Below are 27,344 nucleotides of genomic sequence, written 5' to 3' on the forward strand. Positions count from 1 at the left end.
ATGAAGAATCTTTGTTCTTACTCACTCAACTGCACATCATGACCTTCAGAGTACCTTCACTCTATTCTATTTCAGCCCAGTTAGAAATTAATAATCCTTACTTATTACCATGCTTTAAAACAAACAAAATTCCATTCAGGATACTAGTAACAATACTCTATATAGTACTGTAGATTTAGATTCTAAATCTTTAAATCATAAGTTCACCAAAGCAAATGATCTTGTTACCCTCCTATAAATTACCAAACTGGGCCTATTCATTGATATCACTACTGGGTGTTTATACTCAAGGAGATGAGATATGAAGGGGAAAATTCCTTAAATATAAAATATATTTCTGGAAACACTTTTTGAAACAGAAAAATGTTGGAAATTAAGGAAGTGCTCATAAATTAGAGTGTAGCCAAATTATGGTCAGTCAGTGAAATACAAAATAATTTCTTTGAAAGAGGTAGCAAATAAAAAAACTTGTGAAGACTGGTGTAAATTAAAAGCAGAGTGAAGTAACCAAGAATCAAGAAAACAGTGTATTTGATGAACATAAAGGTTATAAACAAAAACAACACTAAAAGACATTAGCACTTGGATCAGTACAGTCATTAATCTTGACTCTAACATCCTGATAAGTATATTGGTATAGATGTGATGAAACATAGGACAACAAGGAATGCTTGCTAAAAGAGTAGACTTGTAAAAAGTCTATCCATACAGAGACCTACCAGCACCCATGTCTTGATTAAGTTGTCTAATATTCATTTTTACACTAATTTGTCCTTTTGGCTGACTGGACTGAATTATGCTTGGTATATGCCATTGTACTAAGGAGTTTATAAAACTATATCACAGAATTGTTGGCCTGTTTCTTTGATTTTTTTTTTTCTGAAAGAAGAATACTTTTTTTGTTGTTGTTGTTGTTGTTGTTGTTGTTTTGGGTTTGGGTTTAGGGAATTTTTTTGTTTTGTTTTGTTTTTAGGGAATACTCTGAAAGAAGCAGTACTTTTTTTTTTTTTTAAATAAAAAGTACAAGTAAAACATGTTTAGAAAAGGAAATGCCTTCATTATGCACTCAAGGAGAAGATAAAATTTCTTTGATATTATAGGACATTATAAAACATAGGAATCTGTAGGATATAGTTAGTCTTTGGGGGAAAAGGGCTATTCTGCAATAGGCCTATCTAGATTAACTTAGTCTTCATATCCTATTACTATTATCTTAATTTCTTATTTAGATGCCCTTCTAGTTTGTTCAGAATTTCCTCTGTTTATCAGACCTTTGCAAATATCACAGATTTTTCTATGCCTCAAAGTTTTGCCTTATGACTGAAAATAAATGTTTTTGCTGAATTTTTTCTAAATTACTATTTTAATTTTATTAACTTAATAAATGCAACTTATTCTGGTAAAAAAAATATAATCATCCTAGAATCATAGTTGATTTCCCTTTTTACAGCTACATTCTATTTATTTTTGCCATATTTGTATCTCATTTGTTTCACATGTTTTTAATGCTCTAATCTGTCATGTCCAGCAAATGAATCAAAGTGCAAAGAACTACTTCTCATATGAACTGGAAACTTGGCACCCAGAGTGAATCCAAACAGGGGGAAATTAATTTCTGTTTCTCAGTAGTGGGAGGGAAGATAGCAATCTCTATCATATGAGAGAAGCCAGAATAAAGGGGAAGAGTGCTTATGAGGACAGCTTGTTGGCGCCATAGTGCACAGAGCATTGGGCCTGGAAGCTGGGAAACTCACCTTCCTAAGATCAAATCTGGCCTCAAATACTTGCTAGCTGCCTGATTTTGAGCAAATCACTAAGCCTCTGTTTGCCTCAGTTTCCTGTTCTATAAAATAGGGATAATATTAGTACCTACCTCGCCAGTAGTTGTGAGGAGCAAATGAGATAATATTTCTTTTTTTTTAATTAAAGGTTTTTTCAGCATTGACCCTTGCAAAACTTTCTGTTCCAAATTATCTCCTTCTTCCCCCCACTCCATCCCCTAGATTGCAGGAAGTCCAATATATGTTAAATATGTTAATTTATATGTTAAATCCAATATATGTATACATATTTATAAAGTTATGAGAAATATATTTTTTTTTTCCTGAGGCTGGGGTTAAGTGACTTGCCCAGGATCACACAGCTAGGAAGTGTCTGAGACCAGATTTGAACTCGAGTCCTCCTGAATTCAGGGCTGGTGCTCTATCCACTGTGCCACCTAGCTGCCCCCAAGAAATATTTCTTAAGTCCTTAGCTTAGTAGTAGAAGTTGTGATAGAGATAGTGGTGGTGGTGGGACTTATAGTAGGTAAAAACTTTTTTTGGTTGCTTTTATTTTAGTTTAATCATTTTTCGGTTTTGTCCAACTCTTCATGTTCACTTTTGGGGTTTTCTTGATAGAAATCCTGTAGTATCATTTCCCTTCTCCAGCTCATTTTACAACTGAGGAAACTGAGGCCACCAGGGTTAAGTGACTTTCCCACAGTCACACAACAAGTAAGGGAAGGCAAATTTGAACTCAGGCCTTCCTGGCTCCAGGTCCAGCCCTCTCTTCACTGTGCCACCTAGCTGCCGAGTAGTAGTAGCAGCAGTTAAATAAGATTCATCTTACCCTGTATAAATGTATGTACTTCAGAAAGCCATATTGCAAATACTCTTAGTTTGCAAAACACACCACAGAGAAATACACCCACTGCAACTTAAAGCATAAGTTATTTGTCTGAATGTGTTTGAAATGTGCTTTGTGTGAAAAAAGCTAGAAAGAAATTAAACTGGTGTGGAAGGTAAACAAAAAGCTCCTGAAACTTTGGGTCTCTGTAATAGTGAGGATTAAAATTTGGCAGATTCTGGAAATGCCTCTCCTTCTCTAACTTAATACCACAGAAGAAAGTACACGCCTCTCTAAGATGAGGAACAATAAGCTGTGAACTTGAATAAAATTTTTGATTGAGAGCAAACTATAGTGCCAGCCCTTTGAGGGCACTGCAGCATTCTTTCCTTTGCTGTTGAATTTTTGTCCTCTGAATGTTCAGATTTTCCATTGTTAAGTTTTCATTGTTAGAGTACAAATTCTTGCAGAACAGGGACCATGCCTACAATTTTTTTTTTTTTTTTTAAAGTTCTAGCTCCTGTGGTCAAAAAGTAAATATGTAATGAGTACTTAATAGATGCTTGGAATCAATAATAACTGCTGTACCTGAAGTCTAAAATTGTTGCATAGTGACTATTTAATCACTTTTGCTCTTTTGTTCCTCTTTCTTTTAGAATTTGGAATTGTATGCCTGACATTCTTTGCAGCAATTGCATATTTTCCAACTCGGCCTCCATTTCCCCCTAGTGTAGCTGCAGCAAGCCAACGACTAAGCTATAGACGGAGTTTTTGTAGGCTCTTAAGGTAAGTGAATGTGCTTAGGGCCATCTCATGATTTTACTTAGTAGTTTAAAAGATATCTTTAGGTTTTCTGGGTCTAGTAAGAAAGGAAATTATCCAGAAAAGTCTTTTATTTAAGCACTATTGTTAAGCAAGTGGGGACAAAGTGGTTGTATATCTAGATGATTTCTTCAATCAAAAATAACAAGAAATTCAGCAGGAAAAATCTTTTTATTTATTTACTAATCTAAGTAAATCTGCTAATTTACTAATCTAAATTAATACTAATTTATTTACCAATTACTAAACTAGTAATTTGTTTACTAGCTTTTTGCTGTAATGTAAAAAACATATCTTAGTATATAGTACTAACCTCAAGTTGAGCTCTTAACCACATGTAAAGCTATTATTGGAAATATTCTGACATATTTTACAAAATTACATGTAATTGTTATCTCAATTATATCAGTGAATGTAATGCCTTGGAAAGAACTGTGAACTTGGAGTTACAAGACCTGAGTTCAGATTCTGGCTTTGCCATTAATAATTTATATGGCCTCACTCAACTTCTAAATATATCAAGAAAAATCAGATGGGCCCTGAGATCTTTTCTAGCTTTAGTTCTTATCATCTTATACTTAGTGTGGCAGGGAAAGAAACTTAATACATATAGCTAATGACTTGTTGCTCAGTTGTGTCCATGGACACAATGGATGAGTGATCCAATGGACCATAGTGTACCAAATACATGGGTTTTCCTGGTTTAAAAAAAAAAAACTGATGGGGGGAACAGGATTCACCATTTTCTTCTCCCCTGGATTAAGACAAACAACTTTTGCCTGGGGTCACATAGCTAATTAAGTGTCTGATTCTGAATTTGAACTCAGGTCTTCCTGACTCCAGACCAATTGCTCTATCCATTGAACCATTTAGCTGCTCCTCTCTTTATATAACTAATAGCTATCCTACTGTTAATTTATAAAGACTTATACTTCAAAATGTCAAGATTCTATGTTCCCAATTTGTTGGATAGTCACAAGTGTTTCCAGTACAGAATTTAATCCTAATTTAGCTCCACATTACATTATAAATAAAAGTTGGGTCTTTTGCTGTGACTCAGAAACACATACTCTTTATGTTGTTTATTAGAGGTGATGAATTTTTGTACATTAGTTTGCCCCTTAAAATCACACATTTGATGAATGGCTGGCAATAGTTAAGATATAGTCTCTAGTGTTGGAAATGAATTACTGCTTTTTACAAAGCTAACTGGTCCTTGCAGGGATCACATCAGCAATCTTGTCTTCATTTACACCATGGTGTAAGTGATGAATCTTACCGTAAGTACTTGCTAGCTTGTTGTTACTACAATCAAAGAAAGCAATTTCTTCCCCTTTTTTGTAGCTATCAACTTTTCGTGTTTTAAGAAATGATGGAAGTACTGACAAAACATTCTCTCTCTCTCTCTCTCTCTCCATATTTAAAAATCTGTCCTGAAGCAGATGGCCTATATGGAACATTAGAGCAAACATAACAAATCCCTAAAATGATAGCTATGCCAATTTTTCTTGTGGTTCACATTATAATATTTTTACTTTCAGTTTTAAAGCCCTTCATTTGAGTGCTTCCCTTGCTTCCTATATATTATCTTATTAACTTAAATTCCATTTCCTCAATTTAATTCAGACACATCTGCTTAAAATTTCCTTCATATCTGTCCTACTTCTGCATTCAATCTTTCTTTAAAGTAGGATCTTATGTGCAAAAGTTCAAAAGCTGCTACTCTAGTATCCATAAGTGTCTGATCTAAATTTCAGCACCTTCATGATTTGATAGTTCTCTCTTGCCTCCAATATTAAAACATTCCCAAGGGTTGGTCTCCTGATTTTCATTCATATTATGTACTAGTTTATTCCTTACCCCTTAAAATGCATTTACCTATGACTTCAAATAAGAATGAAAATATCATTATAGGGAGGCAGTACAGTACATAATAAGGCCATAACACTTGTAGTCAGAGGACCTAGATCCAAATCCCCATCTTTCCCACTTGTCACTTCATCTCTTGGCTTCCATTTTCTAATAAGTTTAAATATAAAAAAAAAAGGGGGGGAGTCGATCTCCAAGATCCCTTCCAGCTCTCAATCTTTGATTCTGTAATCTTACTAATATGTTTGGGGTTCAGCACCAAATATTGACATTGATGTTAAGGCACCAAATATTGGAGTTTGATCATGGTGAAGTATTCCCATTGGCTGTTCTCTTTGGCAAAAGGTAGATTTATTTAGAAGAGGCTGCAGACAAAATGAAGAGATACAATGGATATCAGAAATGTTAAAATGAAGTAGATTTGGGGGAGCATATAATTAGTTACATATAAGAAGGAGAAAGATGCCATGAAGCATAGGGAAGGAGAGAGGAAAAAGATATCCGAGGTGGAATGCCATGGTGGGATTAACCCAAAAAGGGTTTGGCAAAGGCAGCATGGGGCATGGACAGATTTATAGAGGAAATTTAACCTCAGGGGTTCAACATAACTTGGATTACTGATTTGAAACAGCAAGGTGAGGCTACTCACAACCTCCATAGAGGGTGAACTATAGGATTAAACTGATCCCTATTAGTGCCCTTCCCTCAGAAAGTAATTTTATTAATACTTCAGGCTCTCTCTGTCAACCCCACCTAGTAACTTAGGACCTCATTACTGTACATTTGTATATTGGTTGAATGTTTTTTAATGAGAGAAAGGAAAGGGGGAACCCCATTTCTTAGCGCATAGATAATCCCATGAGGCGCAGTGTCCCCTGTAAAATGAATTTACAGGCCCAAAAACCTAGATTTATAAATAAAAGGTTTATTGTAGGAATTTGGAAGTAAAGCTCAGTTAGAAAGATGCCAGGGCTGAAGGTAGCCTCTGGGCAGGCAGGAACCCTTACATGGCTGGAAGAATACCATGTGTTGGCTGGGAGGGCTCCTTCAAAGAGGGTGTTCCGGCTCACCTCTTTTATACCCAAAAGATGATGGGCAGTACCCCTAAGTTTTCAGTAGGCTTTTCAGTTAGCTCAGATCAGGTGAGGGCTGGGGGAAGCTGAGCTGATAGTGGGGGCTGGGCCCGGATATTCAAAGGGTGCCTTTGACCAGGATTTGTGAATCAAGGTCAGCCATGGGTTGGGCAATTAGAAAGGAATCTTTCAACCCCCATCATTTTTATTCTGTATTTTAAAGCATTGCTAAAATACTTCATTCTCTTGTATTTCCAATTTCTCAGGTTATGAGCTCCTAGTACCTAAGAACTAGATAGAAATGTTTTCTTTGAACCATGCTTACTGTAAGCAAAGCACTACACAAAATTAGATGCATATTGTTTTAAATGATGATTTTTTTTTTTACCATAACAAATTACCTCCTGCCAGTAACCAAGCTTTTTCTTAGTTTTAATTGGAAAGTATTAGAATCTGCATTATCATATCATTAGAATATTATTTATTTAATTAGTGGTACTAAAGCCCTAATGTAATGGCTCCACAAATGAAACAGAAGTGATGTGGCTGATTGTCACCAGGTGATGTGCTTTAGGAGAAGCACTGAATATTGGGTTTTGGTCAGATGAAAAATCCACAGTGGCCATTTTATTATATATATATATATATATATAAAGTGGTAACTACTCAGGAAAGCACATATCAAGGAAAAGGGTTTTAGTAATTAATGATAGAAAAAAGTTTTTTTTATTTTTTTGAAAACATTTGCATAGATAATTTTTGATATTCACCGCTATAAAACCTTGTATTCCAAAATTTTTTCCTTTCCTTCTACCCTTTCCCCTAGACAGCAAGTAATCCAATATATGTTAAACACATGCAATTCTTTTATACATATTTCTACAATTATCATGCTGCACAAGAAACATCACATCAAAAAGGAAAAAAATGAGAAAGAAAACAAAATGCAAGCAAACAACAAGAGTGAAAATACTGTGTTGTGATCCACACTCAATCTCCACAGTCTTCTTTCTGCGTATACATGATTCTCTTCATCACAAGACTTTTGGAACTGACTCCGGTTGAATCATCTCATTGTTAAAAAGAGCCATATTTATCAGAATTGATCGTGACATAATCTAAAAGATAAATTCTTTAGTGGAACTTACAATTACCCTTATGAGGTTGGGACATGACTTTACCTGGCAGGCTAAATACTAAAAGGGGATTTAGCAGTGTAAAAAAAGTAGTTAGCTGTAAGGAGGAGAAGTGGGGTTGAGAAGAAACACTATAAGGCATGGAGGAGGGGTAAGGGGAAAGATGCCACAAGACAGTGTTGTGATGGACTAATCCAAGCAGGGATGGCATGGGCCATAAACTGATTTAAAGAGAAAATTTAACCTCAGAGATATGAATGGAATTTCTGACAGGCCATAGCTGGCTTGCCCAAGAATTCCACAAAGGGGGGCTTAGGTGTTTGATCTCTGTCAGACCTTCTATAGAGGACTGTAACTATGAAAAGGTATACTTGAATCAGACAACCAGCATTTAAGGCTAATTACCTATTCAATATGAGACAATAACTCTATTAGCATATGTTTGGATAAATGTCTCTTCTCACAATTGATGCTGGTTCAATGTTTGGTGTTAAGATAATGGGGGGGGGGGTAGGGGGGTGAGAGAGGCCAGACTCACTTCCTGGGAGGAGAAGGAGGAGAGAAGTTAATTTATCCTGACTCTGGCTGACCCCAAGGCCCTCCAAGGAATTAGCCTTACTTCATAACCTTCTCCCTGCCTGCTCTAGGGAACAGGACTCCAATTTCAATCTGTACTCCAATTTCTCTCTGCCAATCATACCCATCATTCAAGACCTCATCAGAAATACCTACCAGTTTGTTAGTTCTTTGATTATGAGCCTGGTCACTGGCTGAATATCTCCAGAAACATGCTTGGTCAAATTCAGAAAGGCTCTTCAGCAGAAGTTGATCACCAGGTGATAATTCTTTTTAGACATAGAAACTCATGAAAAGCATTAAACTAAGATATGGGTCAGAAACATCAACTTTTCTCCCTAGATTCCCCTTTTTGATGCTTTGAGCTCTTTTTTGAGTCCTTCCAAATGATGTGTTTTGAGCACCAATTTGATATGGGTGATGTGATGGTAGACACCAAAAGTTGGGGTTCAATCATATGAAGAATTCACAATGGTCATTCTCTTTGGCAAAAGGAATGTTTATTTAGTAGAAGAGGTTACAGACAAAATGAAGAGATAAAATAGACATCAAGAATGGTAAATATGAAATAAAATTGAGAGAGCGTGTTAAAGACAATTCCTCAGTGGAACTCCCAATTACCTAGTAGGAAGGGAGCACCCCATGAAATTGGGGTATGTCCTTTAGCTAGCAGACTAAATCCTGAAAAGGACTTAGCACCCTAAAAGAGTTAGGTAGCTGTAAGGAAAAGTGTGGTTAATAAGCTTTGTGGAATTAGGAAAGATACCTCAGGGTATAGGAGAAGGGAAAGGGGAAAGATATCACAAGTCAGAGTGCCATGGTGGACTGACTCAAAGGAAGACAGCAGCCATGGGATAGCCCACAAGTAGACTTTTTTTAAAGGAAAATTTAACCTTAGAGACATGAGTTAGTAAGGTAAGACTACTGGAGACCTCAGCAGAGGGTGGGTTTCAGAGGTTTGACATAACTTTGATTTCAGATCTCCCCAGAGGGTGGGGCCATGGAGCTAAACAGATCTCTATCATTACCTTTTGCCTGCTTGCCTCAGGGATCAGTTCTTTAGTGTCTCTCTGTCCAAAATACCATTCAGAACCTCATCACAAATACTTGTTAAAAGATTGCTCTGAAGGTCACACAGTGGGTATTAACAGGTGGAATTTGAACCCCTATCCTTTGATCACAAAGCCAGTATCTTTCCATTGTTCCATTTTATCTGCCTCAGATCTCTTCAGCTCTGAGTTTCTATATATCTGGACTTCCCTGTTTTCTCAGTTCTAAAAGAATTTCCCCTTGGAAGGGTTGGAATATATGATCTACTTCTATAATATCCCTTCAATAGAACCCAAGAGAATGTCACGTTTGATACATGATGAATGAATAAATACTAACATTAATGTCAAAAAAAAAAAAAAAAAAAAAAAGATTGCTCTGAGATACCAGTTCTTAATCTGTGTGTGTGTGTGTGTGTGTGTGTGTGTGTGTGTGTGTGTTATGAACCCCTTTGGCAGTCTATAGAATTCTAACATTACTATGCTGCTAAAATGGAAAGAAAGTCTAAATTTCAGTTAGATGTTGGTGAAAGTGAGAATTTTTTCCCCTACAATCCAAATTCATGGATTCTATGAAATCTATCATTGAAACCCAAATCAGGATATTCTTAAGTAGACTTGTGGCTTGGTTTGTAATTATTTCAATCAAGTACACCTTTACCTATACAGTGATTTTTTTTTTTTTTTTTTATCCCATATATACTTTTGGATCATATGTATTTCCATAGACATGACAAAGTAGTTTTAACTAATTTTTAGATTCCTTCTGTGTGGGGGAACAAAAGTAGGACCAGGAAATAAAAGTTACACGGGAGAATAGGTTTAACTCAATATAAAAATTAACAACATAAAACTAAGCTGGCTCACGAAGTGGAATAAGGTACCTTTGAATTTATTAAACTCTCTGCCACTGCAGTTTTTAAAGTAGATGCCAGATGACCATCTGTCAGTGATTCTATAGAAGGTATTTCTGTGCAGTATAAGGAGAAGAACCCCTTCCACTTTTATTAATCTATTGACTTTCTTCTTATTTGTATGATTCTGTAGCCAAAAATTCTTTTGACAACATTCTGATAAAAGCATAAGTTGTCATTCTTTAGGTGTACATTTTACTCAAAATTTAAACATTTTAGAAAAGTGTTAGATAATTTATCTGTTTTTTTAAGTTTTTGAAAAATTTTGAATATATTGACCATATCCTCTCAACTTCTACATAATATTGTACATTATGATGTAATGTACATTACATTAAAATGATTATGTCACTTTGTTTCTTTAATTATTAATAGTGAAAATTAAATCCTTAAGAATTGTATTCTCTGTGGCATCTTTATAGGCTTAATTTTTTTGTTAAGTTATATTGATACATTTTAAAATTATATCACTAAAGGGCAGCTAAATTGCTCAGTGAATAGAGCCTCAGCTCTGAAATCTGAAGGACCTTAGTTCAGATCCGAGCTGGGCAAGTTTCTCAACCCCAATTGTCTAACAAATGAATGAATGAAGGAATGAATGAAAGAAATCACTGATACTTCCCAGTCTCTCTAGAGTTACTACTCATGTCTGACAATACCTGCAGCAATCTGTGTCTATCATTCTGGTCTATATTAGCTGTGTCTTTTGTGTGAGCCTTTAGAAGCACTTAAAGTCCTTTTCTTATGCACTTATTTAATCTCTATCTATCCATGCTGGTTTAAAAGTTCTTTAACTGAAAAACTTCTTTCACCCTTTGAAAAATTTTCCTTATTCATGTATCCTCCTTTTGCCTCTATTTTACCAGAGTTGACCCCAGAGCATTTTCCCTGGAGACCTCAGCTCCCTGAGGCAGTGAATTATTAAAAAAAAAAAAAAAAGTTTCAGAATTTTCTTTCTCACTCCTTTTCTTCTTGTTTTCTTTTTATCTTAGAATCATAGAAACTTAGAACTGTTGTAAAATGGAGAAATAGATCCTCCCTAATGTCTCCCCATCCATTTGTATCTTCCATATTGGTGAGAGATGTTATCTATACTTCTTTAACTCCTCTTTAAGTCATCATATAATAAGATGATTGACAACTTCCTTCTTTTCCTGGTAAAAAGAAAAACTTGGGTTGAATTAATCTTATCTAACAGGACAAGAATGGGCCACTAAATGTTGAGGTTCAGAGGGAGACCCCAAAAGGTTGGGGGTCACAGACTGGCATCAAGAGGTATCTTAAAAGAATTTGCAGGTCTGAACCCATCTTTGAATCAAGGGGTAAAGCTCATTGCAATTGTAATGCCAGTTGAAGCAGGTCAAGCTCCAAAAGGATTCAGCAAAAACAAAAAAAAACAAAACCAGGAGCAAGAAAAATTCATAGGAAAAGGTCAAAGAGATCCAGTGCCTTATGTCATCGAAATGCCAATTTTATCATGCCTCTCAATACTGAATTTTATGATCCTAGAGGTGGAAAAGGAAGAGTACTCCACAATTTGTCTCAGGACACCCCCACCACCACCACCATCACAGACCAACAGATAGGTATCTTAACAGCTAGCATTATCTATGGAACCAGGTGGCCTCAGGGCCATTGCCACATCTCCTCTAGAAGCTGTATCTTATCATTCCCATCTCAAGCAGAGGAGACCCAGATTCATTTGGGGCAAAAGGAGGAATGTCTCATCTTCTGATGCTGCTTCAGGCTGACAAGGGACACAGAGCTGGCCCTGCCTACTGGAGTCCACACTGAAGAGGGAAGACACGTGACTTGTAGGCGGCAGCAACAGCAGCATCCAGGGGGCAGGGAGTTTCAGAATCAGATAGCAGGTGGTTTTCAGGTTCACCAAGTAGTTGGAATTTCATAGCTTGGAGAGGGAAGAAACAACTTTCATAACTAGATTAAAAACACAGGGGCCAAATATGATCAAAAAAGGGGGGGGGGAAGGAATAAATAAATGTGAAGTTACTATGGGGGTTATTGGGCTCAGTAACCAGGAATCCCATCCAGAGGAAAACTTGGGGGGATAGATGAGGCTCTCATAAATGTCTTTACATCTACACAGCTTTTCTTAGGATAAATACCAAAGAACATTTCCCCCAAATCCCCACATTTGTCTCCTCAAAGGAGTAAGGGAAATGGGTAGACCAGTGGTATTCATTATACACAGTGAAAAGAGTGGTCAGGTGGCCTAGAATGCAAGAGCTATAATGTTTAAAAGGCATTAAACATAGAGAGGAAGGCAGACAGAGTGGAGATATTGAGTGGGTATGATCTCTTTTAGCAACAACTCTGAGCCTTTTCAGTCCTGCAAGGTAATGCTTTTACCTTGCAGTAAAAGTTAGTAAAGTTGTCCACAAAAACCAAAAGCAGTTTGAAGACCCTTTGAGGGGGCATATATATAAAATCTATCTGCCAGTCCTCTTTAAGCATGTACCCCTCCTCTGAATGGGCTTCAGGATGGGGGAGAAGTTTAAAAACCTTTTCAGGATTTTTTTGGGCCCAAACTGGTCAGGCCTTATTTCTCTTAGCTTGTGACCAATGAAAATAGGTTTAACAAGGGATTGGAGAACATGTTTTATCCCCAAGTTAGTAGGCCAAAGAGAAGTTTCCACTGACTAGCCTCTGGGATTAGAAGTTGGCCTGAAGGTGTTTGAAACCATCCAGAAGAAGAAACAGTATACCCCTTTTCTTTAGCAAAGGCTTGTTTCAGGGGCTATATGAAGGAGTGTAGGAATTGGGGAGTTGAGGAATTAAAGGTACCATAATCAACACAGTCAGCTGAATCTGCAAGCCTGTTTCCATTGGCCTGAAATGAATCCCTCTTCTATTGTTCTTTACAAAACATAATAGAAACCTCTCTAGGTTCATGGACAGCTTGCAATAATTGTAGAATTTCTCCCTTAATGTTTAATGGAGGAATCATTTATTTGTTTGTTTTTGCTGTCAAAAGTCCCTTTTCTTTCTATGTAGCCCCATGAGAATGCAAAATATGAAAGGCATATTTGGAGTCAGTGTATATGTTCACTCTCATTCCTTTCCCTAATTTTAAAGCTTGGTGAGGGCCTTTCTTAAAGGCAGATTCAGGAAATAACAAGATTCTGTGCGGGAGGTGGGAGTTAATTCATGGCCCCAATACTTAACAGACTGATCAGCAAAGTGGGCCTTTAGACAAAGAAAGCATCACCCCAGGAAGCTAGCAAGTTAAGGATTTGTGTGGCTGCAAGTCAGAGAAGGCTTTCAGGTTGAGCTACAGATCCAGATAGCATCTATATACTTGATAACCTGTCCAAAAATGTGGGGGCTGTCATGGAAGCCCTGAGCTGCCTCCTTCTTATGGACATGGCTGTCCATGTTAATTGGTGGGGGTTAAGTCCCCTGGATTTGACCCTTCAAAGACAAAAAGAAATTGTGAATTTATGCAATGGTATGCAAAAGAAAGCATCTTTAAGATCTAAGGTAGAAAATCATAGCATTTTCCCTGGGATACTTGTATTGGGCTCATGGTTTTTATTGACCACTTGCTTTGATTATAGAAATTTTTTATAAGAGGAAAAAGCAGGGACATAATAATAGTGTCAAAACAGGTCCTTCGAGCTTCAGCCTGAGAGCACATACATGACAGGATAAAGCATCTTTAGCTCTGTTTGATAACAGATCTTGAATAACAATTCTACCTCCTAGCCAGACTCAGAAATAATTAGGTGGGAAACTGAGTCAGAAGAGGATCCAACCTTGAACAGAGACTGAGGCTGTCCTCTCAGCTCTTGCCCAGATGAGATTTTTACCTTCGGCAGTTCAGGAAGGCATCCTTCTGAGTAACTTTTTGCTTTTCTCTCAAATGGTGTTACTGACTTAATGATCAGGCAGTCAAATTCAAACCCAAAAGAATATCACAGCTCCAAGAGATTTTATCTTTAATAACAAATTCTACTAATTGCAGCTTAGGGCTAGATACATTATTTACCAAGACTCACTCTTACACATAGGAGAGCTTGTTTAAAATATTTTATTTGTTTAAACTCTTCCTCTTGCAAAGGATCAATCATTAAATAAGCTTATAGATTTTTACTAAACACATTGCTTGTTTAGGAAGTATACATCCTAAACAGGCTCATTTCTCAGGACTAATGACCTTGCTTACCTTGCTGGTTTCAAGAAAACACCCCAACTATTTTTAGTGTTTTCATGGGCTGGGCTGTTTGATATCTCTCCCTGCTCTGTAAAGGAGAATTAGAAGGCTTTCACCTCATCCCTCTTGTTCCATACACCATAATTACCAATTTTAGGTTTAACAAGATGACAATAACTCCAAATAACTTAACAATTTTAGAATTTTCCTAAGTAATAACCAAAAAAGTCTTAGCTGTAATTTTCCTTTTAATTTTCTAGCAAAGGTGAAAATATTAATCTCCTAAATTACATTTATAAAATAGTATAAAAATGGGATTAGCAAAGCTAAATAAATTTTCTTCTTTTAGTTTGTTTTTTCTTTCCCCACACTGTTGTAGCTTTGGAAGTTCTCAGGAAGGATTTCTAATCCCTTAAATTTCCTTTTTGTTTTAGAGAAAAAATAAGACAGTTGTTAAAATTGAGATAGAACAGATTTTTAAATTGACAATTTTAGTCCATGAGATTCTCTAAATTCTAATTCAATGTCCCAGACAAACTGAATTACCATTTGCTTATTTTCCATTTCACATAAACCATTTCTCTTTTGTGAGCCATGAAAGGGCTAAAGTATTGTTTTGTTTTGTTTTGTTTTACTGACAGGGCCCTCAAAAGTCTGACTCTAGATTCAAAAGGAGGCTGTTTTTTGCCAGTTTTTAAAATAGCAGTGAATTGCTTTTCTGTTTTCCTAAAGTTCCCAAACTCTTAAATCTTTTATTAACACTATCAGTACAAATAGATTACAATGTATATATCCCTTTAGTGGGCTTTGATTAGAGCTTCTTTAAAACTGCTTTTACTATCATCTCAAATAACAAATTTTACTGAACTGAATATATTTTCTCTCTCTCCTTTGACCATCTATCCTTCTTGCAGTCAGAAAAGGGGAAAAAAAAGATAAAGAGATTCTTCAGTAGTGCTAAGGGGTATATTAACACACCCTAACCCCCCTTAGACTAAGGGCACCTCTGTTAGGGCTACATATGAACCCCAGGTGTAGATGGGTCAGGGATTGGGAAATTTACTAGATTTTTTTTGAGTTGCTCCATTTCCCTCCTTAGAGGTCCATGGGAAGGGGTGTAGGGAGTTAATAAGTCTTCTTAGGGCCAAAAGGGGTTGAAGATGGAAGTGTGGGAGCAGGCTCTCACCTGAGGAGGAGGAGGAGGAGAAACAAATGAGTAAGAGAGAGAGAGAAGAGGGTCCCATGGGTATGGCAGGATTGATTCCTGTTCTGCCTTCCCCTTCCCATTTTACTTTATTTGTGAAAGGAAGAGATAAGCCTTGGGCAACCAGAAGTTTGCATAAACTACTTCCTCTGGATTTAGAGTTTAGCTTCTGACACACCCAATCCTTAGGAGACCTGTATTTTGGCAAAATCATCTCTTCTTCAATGTCATATTCTCCCTCATCCCCAACAAGAGAGCACTATTTTATCATTTCCTTTTCATCTTTCCCTGTACACTTTGGGAATTCATTCCAATTTTATTGCCAACTACCTAGTGGACTACTTAGTAGTATTTTAGATTTTTGCTCCAAAGATTTGGGTTTGGACTACTACTTCCCCATTTTCTAAGGCTTCACTTCTGGGGAGAGCAGCTCCAGTCTAATGAGTAGTGATCCAGTAAAACACAGAGCCCACTCCTCAATTTGGATCACCAAATCTGATGGGGTAACCCCCACCAAGCAGTCACCCAGAGTATCCCTCCTCTGTGCCATTTATCAGAACTGCTTCCTAATTTACTAGGCACCCCCACTTTGGTTGGATCACTAAGCTTTAGCTGGATCCTGGGACACAATACTTACTTCTGGGTTATGTGGGCAGAAGTCACCTGTTTTTTGGCCTATAGTCAGGCTTCTTCAAAGACTTTTTGCTTTCTGTTTTTATTGAATGCCTCCTCCTCAACCAATACTTCACAGAGAGGGAAATTGGAAGTCTGACCCCAAGGACTTGGAGAAAAATCTCTCAGTGGGGGCTGTTTCCTTATCAGAACCCCAACTGTCTTTCTGGGAAGTCATGGGATCCCAGAATGAGCCCCCCAAAACTGTGTGGGATGGAGTACTAGACTCCTCCTCCCCCTTTACTCAAATGGATTTCTTAGAGGCAGCTCCAGGTACAAACAGAAAGTCTTTATTCATTCTTGCAAGAAGTGGGTCAGCACACTCACTGGGCAGTCCACCAAGGTGGAAGCAGAAGCTGTTTTATATAGCCGAAAAACTGCAGGTCCTCCCCTTATCCTGTTGGTCTCTAAATTCATTGGATAGACTGAATTCTTCAGGAACACAGAAGGGGCTATTGACCAGTATACAACACTTATTTGGCCTGAGCAGTGCTGATGTGGTGGGGCAGATTCTGCTTCATGGGGATCATGTGACTTCCTGAAACTTGGGGTTCACTCTATTCTCCACTACAGTCCTCTGAAAAATCTTCATTTATTCCATTCAGAACTACAATGAGTCCATGTGCTTCACATTTTAAAGTTTAGGGAACTAAAACCCAGTGAAATTGTCACTTGCTTCTGGTCATACAAGTCAGTGACCAAGCCAGATCTGTGCTTTCCAGTATCCTACCACCACCACCTATTTTCTGACACCAGGTAGAGGTTTAGTGGTGAGAATGGCCAACCTGGGGTCAGGAAGATCATCATCGGCAAGCCTAGACAAGTCACTTAATCTCGGTTTACCTCCATTTCCTTTACTGTTAAGTGGGGATAATAATAATGTTGAGGTTTAAAAGGAAATCCCAAAAGGTTGGTGTCACAGACTGGTATCACCAAGTAACTCAAAAGACTTTGCAGGCTTGAACCTATCCCCAAGTCATGGGACAAAGTTTGTTGTAATTGTAAGGCCAGTTGAAATGGACTAAGTTACAAAAGGATTTAGCCAAGAATCAAGAGCAAGAAGACAAATTTTTCGGAAAAGACAGAAAAATCTGTTTTTTTCATGTCACTGATACGCCCAGAGGTGGGACCAAGGAGTGGTCTGGTATGCATCTTATCATTTGTCTCAGAAACCTTATCACTGGCCAGCAGATTGTTATTGGCAGTCCTCAAAGTCTCTAGGACTATACTATGGTATTCCTAAAGCTAGGAGACTTCAGGATTGACAAACAGATTGTTAGAACAGTAGCACTTTTAAAGTCTGGGGGCCTCAGGATTACTGCTGTATTTCTCCTAGAAGCTGCACCACCTTCAAAAGCACGTCCAGGATTGTGGTGAAGATCTGATGGAATGACAAAAATAAAGCTCTTAGCACAATGCCTAGTACATAGTAGGTGATCTATCTACACCCTAAACTAGCCTATTCCCAGGAATTGCTTAAAGAAAAGGAAAAAAAAAAAAAAGCCCATCACTATTCTTTCATAAAGCATAATCCAGTATGTTTTTCCAGACTGTTTTCTGTTTGTATAGAATGATAAGAAGCAAAACTTTTAATCAGACTCTATTGTCTCATTCCTCTCTGAGCTTGATTAGCATATGTAGACCATTCTGTGTCCAAGTGATTCTACTTGGCTCCTTCTTCATCTTGCCTTTCTCTCCAACTCTCCCTGGTTCTTCTCTCTTCTTTGATAGATTCTGCCTCCTCTCCCCTGATACTTTAAAATTATATACCCAAAAAGCAAATTTCTCACTTAGTATGACTGGTCTTATTTCTTTGAGCCTGGTGTGCTTTATATGTAAAATAAAATATCAAACCTTTAGAACCTATGATGAACGCCTTTGACATAATTTCTTTATGCCATGAACCAAATTTCTAATATATTTTCATAATATTCTTTTACAATTATGCTCTCCTAAATCTATTGCTTTCCCAAATCTATATCCATTTACCACTTCTTGTCCTTTTTTTAAAACCATTTCAGTAGGCATTTATAAATTCTGTTATGTACATATACATATATTACATATAGACATATGTATATTATATACATATGTACATATTTCTATATATGTGTGTATATATCTATATTTATAAATATAAATTCTGTTAGCGGCTATGCAAATAATCTATATCTTTTAGTTTGAGAAATTACTCTTAGTTGGGTAGAGTCTTGCCCAAAGTTAACTAACATGTTCCTTAAGAGATAGGAACAAATCTTATCACTCAGCCATCCCTTTCAGAGACTGAACTTTTCATGATATGGATTTTAACAGAAATAAAAAGAGAAAGTGTAGATTTCAAATTAATAATTAGTTTTTATAATGTAATATAATGATATTAACTTCATTCATATTTAAGTTTAAGAACAAGAGGTCTTCAAAAATAGGTTAGTCACAGACAGAAAATTGGGCAAATGATATATATGGACTACAGAATAGAAGTAGAATTGTGAACATAGTAGAAATTGATGAGGAAATTGATATTTAGAATTTCACTTTGAAGTTAGAAATATATCTTATTTGTTCTCTGCACAAGGGCATACTTATATTTTATGTAGTTATAGTTATAAAAATCCTTGAGTCTGATAATGGCTTTGTAGAACTACTCCTCCAAGTTCTAATGAGGCAAATTAGACCCCAGCAAAAGACCTAGTCCTTGATAGCTAGGTAAGCCAGAGGGAGGGACACTGACAGAAGAGGGCCTTTGTTGAATTTAAGTGACCCTTTGTTGCAGTGGGGTCTAATTGAATTTCTTCAGTTACTGTGTACAACTGGGGACCTTTGTTGCATTGGGCCCTTATTGAATTCTCACAATTACTCTATCCATTCTAGGGACCAAACTATAAATGTTGACACTGGAGGTTATTTCTCTTGTATAAAAGTACCTACTAGTACCCAACTTCTTCACTAACTTCTTTTTGTAAATTAGCCTGCTATTGACTGGAATAATAATAAAATCTTTGCATCTTGATTTGGAGATAATCTTCTGAGCCTACAAATGCTGTTGTGACATCTCATGACACCAGACTGGCTCCCCTAATATTTTGGAGGGCCCATCCCCTGTATCTCATCATTCCTACTCTCATGCCTCATTGTTGACTTGGAGGTATTCCTAAATTCTTGAAGTTATATCAAATTAGATGTGTTCAGGGTGGCAATTCCTAGTGCCAAATGATGTATTTGTAGTTCAGCACCAAATGATGAGATGCATGAAGGCACCAAACAATAGATTTTGGCACCAAATATTAGGGTTAATTATATGAAGAATTCATACTGGCCATTTTCTTTGACAAAATGTGAATTTATTTAGGAGAAGAGATAAATAGGCACTAGGAATGGTAAATATAAAATAGAGTTGGGAGAGCATATGGCAAGAAAAGGAGTTTTAAAAATTAACAATGAAAAGTACAAGTTCCCTAGTAGAACTCACAATTAACCAGGAGAAAGGAAAGGTTTGGAGTATGTCTTTAACTGGCAGGCTAAATCCATAGAGAAGTTTAGCATCCTAAAAATGTTAGTTAGCTGCAGGAAGGAGAAAGATACCATGAGGCATGGTGGAGGGATGAGAGTAAAGATACCATATGGCCTGGGGGAGGAGGAAGGGAAAGCCACCATAAGGCAAAATGTCATCATGGAGGACTAACCCAAAGAGGATTCAGCAAAAATAGGGCCATGGGCAAATTTATAGGGGAAATTTAATCTCAGGGATTTGACACAACTTGGTTTTCTAATTGGACACAGCAAAATGGGGCTACCCACTATATTCACAGAGGGTGGGACTATAAAGTTAAACTAATCCCCATCAGTGCCCTTCCCTGCTTGCCTCAGGAGTAATTTTATCAATACTTCAGGTTCTCTCTGCCAATCCCACCTACTAACCCAGCACCAGGTCAAACTGAACTTGCTTATGCTAGATTTTTAGAGAAGCTTTGAAAATGCATTTGGAAACTAATTGCAAGTCTTTGGTTCAAGTCTAACTATTTTCAAAAAGAATCAATACCAGGTGGTCCTTAAGGTGATAAAGTTTTCACCTATTACCTCTCAGAACTAACTTTCATAGTGGTCAATATTGTTGCAGGTTTTAGAATTACATGTGTCTAGAAAATTAAATGCATTTGTTTGAACATCCCATCTTATAAATTTTTTTCACTGTGTTCCCTCTCACTTAGCATATACTAATGCTAAAATTTCATCTCCATAATAAAATTAATGTAATCTCATGTAAAAACATTATTAAAAAGCTTATTCTAATAAAGATCAGATTTTCAAAATTGAAGGGTAATAGTAATGCTTAACATTACAAAATCTTCAGAAAAGTGCTTGCTTTTTTTGTTTTGTTTGGGTTTATTTGGGTTTGTTTTGTTTGTTTTGTTTGGGTTTGTTTTTTTTAAACCAGTCAAATTTTTAAAATTTCTAACTGGTCATTTACTTTCCAAATTCTTGAAATTTTTATAAGCTTTTGGTCATAGAGAGATCTATACTAGGAATGAACTTTTCAGAAGCCTTCCGGTTCTCCTTCTTGTTTTACAGATGAAGAAAGTGGAGGCCAATGAAGTTAAGTGACTTGTATCATAAATTCTTATGCAGCTAGGTGGTACAGTGGATAGAGTGCCAGTCCTGGAGTCAGGAAAACTCATCTTCCTCATTTCAAATTTGACTTCAGATGTGATCCTTGGCAAGTCACTTGATCCTGTTTGCCTTAGTTTTCTCTTCTATAAAATGAGTTGGGGAAGGAAGTGACAAAACCACTCTCATATCTTTGTCAAGAATACCCAAAATGGGCTTATGAAGAGTCATATATGGCCGAAATGATTGAACAATAAATCATTGATTTTATACTCCAAGTTGTATTTTTTGCATTTATAATAACATGTAATTTTCATGTATCTTTTGCAGCAATTTGAGGTTTCTGATGATAGCATTAGCCTATGCTATACCTTTAGGTGTATTTGCCGGCTGGTCTGGAGTTCTGGATTTAATTTTAACACCAGTTCATGTCAGCCAAGTAAGTATTTTTCTTCCTGATAGCTTAGAGGCATCTTAATTTTCATTTTTAATATGCTAATTAAAATAACAAGTAACTTGTTTTTACTTTGTGACTTTTAATCCACTGTTAGCATACTGTCATTTGAAAAAAAATAAAAGCCTTTTATAGTAACATGCTGAAATTTTGTTTCATCTTGAAATATAAAAGTTTTGCAAACAAAATAATTTTTAAAGTGTTTTTGATTCTTTTGGTTATAATAACAACTACTTATTGTCATGTTTTTGAGGAAACTATAAAGATACTTATAAAAAATTTTAAGAAAAAAAATTCATTTTGTTGATTAAATCTTTTCCTCGCCCTCATTTTCAATAGATGATTGGATATTATGGCATTGTGCTTTGGGAAAATTAACCTGGCCAACTAAAGTAGAGGGTAGAAATAAAGAAATCAATTTATACTCTTGTATTCCAGAAGAAGGACTTGAACCAAAGTAGTGACCAAAAAAACCTAAAAGATAGCATAGGTTGGAAAAAAAAAAAAACAAACAAACTGTGAAGGAGGATTTTTTACAGAGCTTGTTAATTTGGATATAAGAAGTGAGGTAAGGGTAGAAATCTGAGGTTTCTAACAAGAATAATTGGGAAAATTATAGTATTGTTTAAAAAAAAAAAATAGCAAACTAGGAAAAATATCTTTTTTGCTTGGCCATGAAAAGATAATGTTTTCTTTGAGGTATGTTAAGTTAATAAATAACTCCTTACATTTGTATAATGCTTTATAGTTTTAAAATGTTACTATATATCATACACCTTTTTATCAGGTAAGGTTTATTAGCAAAGTATCATTATTACCATTCTATAGATGAAAAATCTGAGTCAGAAGTTAGTTTACTTTTCCAAGGCCCCAAGAGCTAGTAAATAATGAAGCCCAGGTTTTTTGATTTTCTCATTCTTTGCTTAAAGTTTTTTCTTTGAAAGAAAGAAAGAGAGAGGGGGTGGGAGGAAGGAAGAAAGGAAGGAGAAAGAAGGGAACAGAATCAAAATATCTTTTTTTCTTCTTCCCCCCCTAAAAAAAAAAAAGAAAAAGAAAAAAAAACAGAAAAGAAAAGAAAAGAAAAAACAAATCTTTGTAGTAAATACATAGTCAAAAAGAACAAATTCCTGTGTTGATCATATCCAAAAAATACATCTCATTCTGCATCCTGAGCCTATTGCCTCTTTGTCAGTAGTGGGCAGCATACTTTATTGTTGCTCTTTGGATTTATGGCTTGTCATTGTGTTGATCAGAATTCTTAAGTTTTTCAAAAGTTGTTTCTTTTTATAGTTGTGTTGTTACTGTATAACTTGTTCTACTGTTTCTGCTCACTATTTTCCATCAGTTCATACAGATCTTCCTAGGTTTCACCAAAAGCTTCTCTTTTATCATTTCTTATTGTCACAATTATATTGCATTACATCCATGTAGTACCTCAGTAGTTTCTAGTTCTTTGCTACTAAATTTTTAAAAATAGCTACTACAAATACTTTTATATATTTGTATGATACTACAGATACTTTTCCCTCTTTATATGATGTTGGTGAGGTATACACTTAATAATAGTATCAGTGTGGCCAGAGTTTGCAGAGTTTATTAACTTTGGGAATCTAGTTGCAAATTGTTTTCCAGAATGAATGTACCAATTCACAACTCCACCAATGAGGCATTAATGAATGTCTGGTGCTTTTTTCCATTGTTATACCTGTCTGCATTTTAAATGAGAACATGGAAGACCAAGTGAAAAGTACCGTAGGCTGTTGGAATTATAAGGTTAGAAAGGTAAGGGCAGAAGTGGAGGCTTCAGGACATTCACATAGGGATGATAGTTAAGCTGTGGAATTAGATACTATTGGATCATAGATATCTTCAGAACTGGAAGCGTCCTTAAGGATTATCTAATCCAAACACTGAATGTATTAGACATTTGAAGAAACTGAAGCTTATAGAAGTAAAATGATTTGCTGAGAATTACATAGGTAGTAGGTAACCGAAGCAGGATTTGAATCCAGATCTTTACTTCAAAACCATTGTTTTTTTTCCACACACTGCCCTCAATCTCTGAAAGAAAAAAGAAATGGTCAAAGGCTTACATTTTATTTTGTTATTCTTGGCTTCCATTGGATATCTTGGTTTAAAATAGATATATAATTAATATTTATATTAATTTAATTTTCATGTTTTTATCTTTGTATCAAAAGGTTTTATTAATTTTTTTTTTAAATCACTGAAAATACTTCCCAATAATCCCTACCACCATAGTGGCAGAAGTAAAAAAAAAAATGAAAACACTAACTGAGAAGCAAGAGGAAGAACTACTGCTAAAGAAGATAGGCAAGATACATCAGAAATGTAGGAGAACCAGGAGAGTAGAGCATTATAGGTGCTAATGAAGAAGAGTATCTAAAATTAATTGTATGAACTATTGCAGAAAAAATTCAAGGGGAAATAGGGAAAGAACACTGAATTGAGTAATGAGGCAAAGCCATTGATGATCTCTGAGAGAATTTTGTAAATAGAGGCTTTTGTCCCCAAGAGATAGCATGGTATAGTGAGTATAGCTAGGAAAATAAATGTTCAAACCCTACCTCTGATACCTACTATCTATAACCTTGGCCAAATCACTTAACTTTTGTGTACATCAGGCAATTCTACAACTTATTTTCTGACTTACAGGTATTTGATGTATGCAGGTATTTCATTAAATCCTATTTTCTTTTAGATTTTTATAATTCTTATTTGCCAATTTACCTACCAAGTTGTTGGTCATTAGGGTGTTTTTTTTTTTCCATTCATTCTAAATAGTGTAATGAACAACACAAATGCTAAATATTGGCCCTTTTTTTCATCAGGTAGATGCTGGCTGGATTGGATTTTGGTCTATAGTTGGAGGCTGCATTGTTGGAATAGCTATTGCAAGGTGAGAATAAATTATGTTCCATTTTTAAATTCTTATCTTAAAGTAGACCTTGGATATATTTAGATTTGTCATTGACTTCTACTCTTTACACATATATATTCCTAGTTGTTTATTACCTAATGCAGCATTACAGTTTTAATTTTTATTTTACAGTTCCTTCACTATCCTTTGTAACTCTTTTTTTCCCCCATAGGCTAGAGCTGAATTCTAAATCCCATAGGATGATAAATAATTGATAAGCTTTCCATAGGATAAGACAGAGAAGAGGGTTGTGTTTTAGAATTAATTACTGGGTGTGGAGGAGTGCAGAATAAGTACAGAGACAGGACTTTTTATAAAGAAAGCATCTTTTTACTGATATGATGGTATAAATCAAGAACATAGGTGGTTTTGGTGGTCCACAGCCAATTAACAGTGGGAGAGAATATTTTGGCTAAGAGTAAGATACTAATTATTCAATGATAAGTTCTTCTTTTCAATGGAAATATCAAAATGAGGATTGCTTTGGAAGGACAAAGTGCAATCAGGAGCAGCCCCAAGACTCTCAGAGAGGCACTTTGCCAGATAGTCTAGCAGATATCTGGCATGTGTGGCTTGCAGATCTGGGCACAAAGTCTCGGGATAGCACAAATAGAGAATGGCTGTCACGTGGAAACAAAAGCAGGAAAGGGCCACATAGGGGAGGTGCTTCTAAATGGGCAGAGCCTAGAAGAGTCTATATATAGGGATGCAGTATCTACCCAGAGGTCAGAGATGAATTATCCTTAGCTAGCTCTAGATGGCTCAGAGAAGGCCATCCTGGTGCTCTTTTGTGTCATGAATAAGGTCTGTGAACTTTTGACTTTGTCATGTCATAAGAAAACTAGTAAAGTTCAAAACTGTACTAAGACTTGGAGCAACTTGTATTTTGTTTTCTAAGCTTAGAAACCTGTCTTTATTTTCTAGTTGAGGATATTTGGGCCCCAAGACATAAAGAGACTTGCTAATTAGTGACAGAGCTGGGGCCTCAGGTATCATTATTTTTAGGCTTGGAGTTCTTTCCACCATAACATGATTCCCGACCTTTTTGAGAATCTTTTTCACAGATTCTCCTTTATGGGAGCTAAGTAAAGGTTTTAGAATAACAATGCTTGCTTGGTGTGCATATAGATTTGAGGATTCCATAGCTCTCAGGTTGGGGACTTCATGCACCATAACTCACTTTGAATTGGTACAAAATGATTTTCCAGATGGGCTTGTCTGGTGTTATGTAAAGAGACGCATTTCTAGGTAATGATGCAGCATTCTGTATAGATTCTGTAGCCATGATCAAACAATAGAAGAGGTTTTCTGTAGACTTCTTGTGATCCAAAAGATCCTTGATGCTAAATTTGGGTAACAATGTTTGAAGAAAAAGATAAACTTTTTTTTTCCTAATTAAGACTACTGATTCACAAAAACAAATATAAGGACCATGCAAACTGAACACCAAACTGGGAGGAATCATTAATATGACATATTACAAAATCTAGATTTAAAGTAAGCTAGAAATTCATAACCAAAAGGTAAAATTTAATAGGGATATCTTATATATACAATATTTACTTGTTCTTTCCCTCATTAGAATATGAACTCCTTGAGTGCAAAGGCAGTAGGGTTTTTTGGGGGGTTTTGTATCTCTATCAATTAATACAGTGATTTGCACATGGTATGGTAAGTGCTTGTTGACTGAATAACTGGCTGATTTAGGTTCAAAAATCAATTTCTAAGATAGAAGAGATTATAGCAGCTAATGGTAAGGCTTTTGGTTGACTATAGGCTCAATGCTATAGTAATATGCCTGCTAAAAGAACTATTGTTTTTACCTGCATTTTGTGAAGATCAAAGGACAAACTCGTCCTGGTTCACTCTGTCCTATCCAGTCTGCAACTGTAGTATCGTGTTCAGTTTTGAACATTTTTTTCTTTATGAGGGACATTGAAAAACAAGAAAGTATCTAAGGAAGAGTATCTCAGAAGATGAGTGCTGTGGAAATTCTTGTGAGAAATACTTGAAGGAACAAGGGAAATTTAGCCTAAAAATCAAAACTCAGTGGGGTATTTGTAGCTGTTTTTAAATAAAGGACTGACATATGGAAGAGTAAATTGACTAATTCTGGATTACTTAAAAAGAATATAAGTTGGGTAAAAGGTAGATTTTGATACTGTATATAGAAGGAAATTCCCAACAGTAAAACAAGCAGACTCGTAAAATGGTGGGTTCTTCATCATTGTAAGTGTCTGAGTAGATATTGGCTGCCTTTCTGTAAAGTTTGTAGTGAAAGAAAGTGTGATTTAAAAAAAAAATTAATCTGGTGCTTTTTTGAAAGAAGAAATCATATGTTATGCTTATTTCCCTTTTAAACTAGATCAGATATTAAATTTAAAATAGGGTACATAAGACTGTTCAGTAGAAAGGAGAAAAGCAAACTTTGTGGCACAGTGGTTCTGAAACCAAGGTTCAGATCCTGCCTCTGACACTGTCTTTGGATAAGTCATATAACTTCCTTATCAATAGAATGAAGATGTTGACCCTTTCTATTCTAGTGCTATCAGTATTTTCCCCCTATTTTTAACTATTTACAAAAGAATAATATTGAAAGAAGAAGAGAGGGAAAGGAATTCTCATATCTCTTCTTTGAGGCTAAGCTTAGTCAGGTAATTTTTTTTTTTTTTAATATCATTGAGCACTGTTATGTTCTTCACCCATAGTGTCGAGATATGAAAGAATGGGAAAACTGAGCTTGCAAATTAAGAGAGACCTAGTTACTGTGTGACCATGATCAAGTCACTTATCTTCTCTTAGGCTTGTTGTGAGACTCAAATAAGATAATCTAAGGAAAGCCCTTAAAATTTAAAGCATATAAATGCCAGCTATCCTTATAAATAGGGACAAGAGTTTACTTTCTCCAGGGGAGAAAAGAAAAGCAATGGAAATGTTAGTCCCAGATCACTTAACACTAAATTCCTATCTGAGTAGCTATTCTGTTTTACCAGATGTGGGAGGACCTAATTATATCTTTTGGGGGAAGAAAGAATAGTTAAGTCAAGTCTGTAAGTCACGAAGCATCCAAACACTTAAGGATATTTGACATCATGTAACATTGTATCTAGACTTAAACCCAGTAACAGTACAATGGGAAAGGAAAAAATAAATTGACACTGTAATTTCTAAAATTCCACATCTAAAGTTTTGCCTATTAGCAGCTGGTTGAACTAAAAATAAAAGCCCCCAAAAGGGAGATAACTACT

At 36.0% G+C, this 27,344-nt stretch overlaps 1 protein-coding gene across 1 annotated transcript in view; it reads left to right on the forward strand.

The window, feature by feature from the left end:
* Positions 1 to 27,344, forward strand: part of SLC49A4 (solute carrier family 49 member 4) — a 152,499-nt gene that overhangs the window by 56,599 nt on the left and 68,556 nt on the right. The window contains exons 4-6 of the mRNA XM_074301394.1: positions 3,264 to 3,393; positions 21,032 to 21,140; positions 24,008 to 24,075. Coding sequence (XP_074157495.1) covers positions 3,264 to 3,393; positions 21,032 to 21,140; positions 24,008 to 24,075 — 307 coding nt within the window. The remainder of the gene's footprint in view (positions 1 to 3,263; positions 3,394 to 21,031; positions 21,141 to 24,007; positions 24,076 to 27,344) is intronic.

Source organism: Sminthopsis crassicaudata, chromosome 3, assembly GCF_048593235.1.
Source record: "Sminthopsis crassicaudata isolate SCR6 chromosome 3, ASM4859323v1, whole genome shotgun sequence".
Classification (NCBI taxonomy): domain Eukaryota; kingdom Metazoa; phylum Chordata; class Mammalia; order Dasyuromorphia; family Dasyuridae; genus Sminthopsis; species Sminthopsis crassicaudata.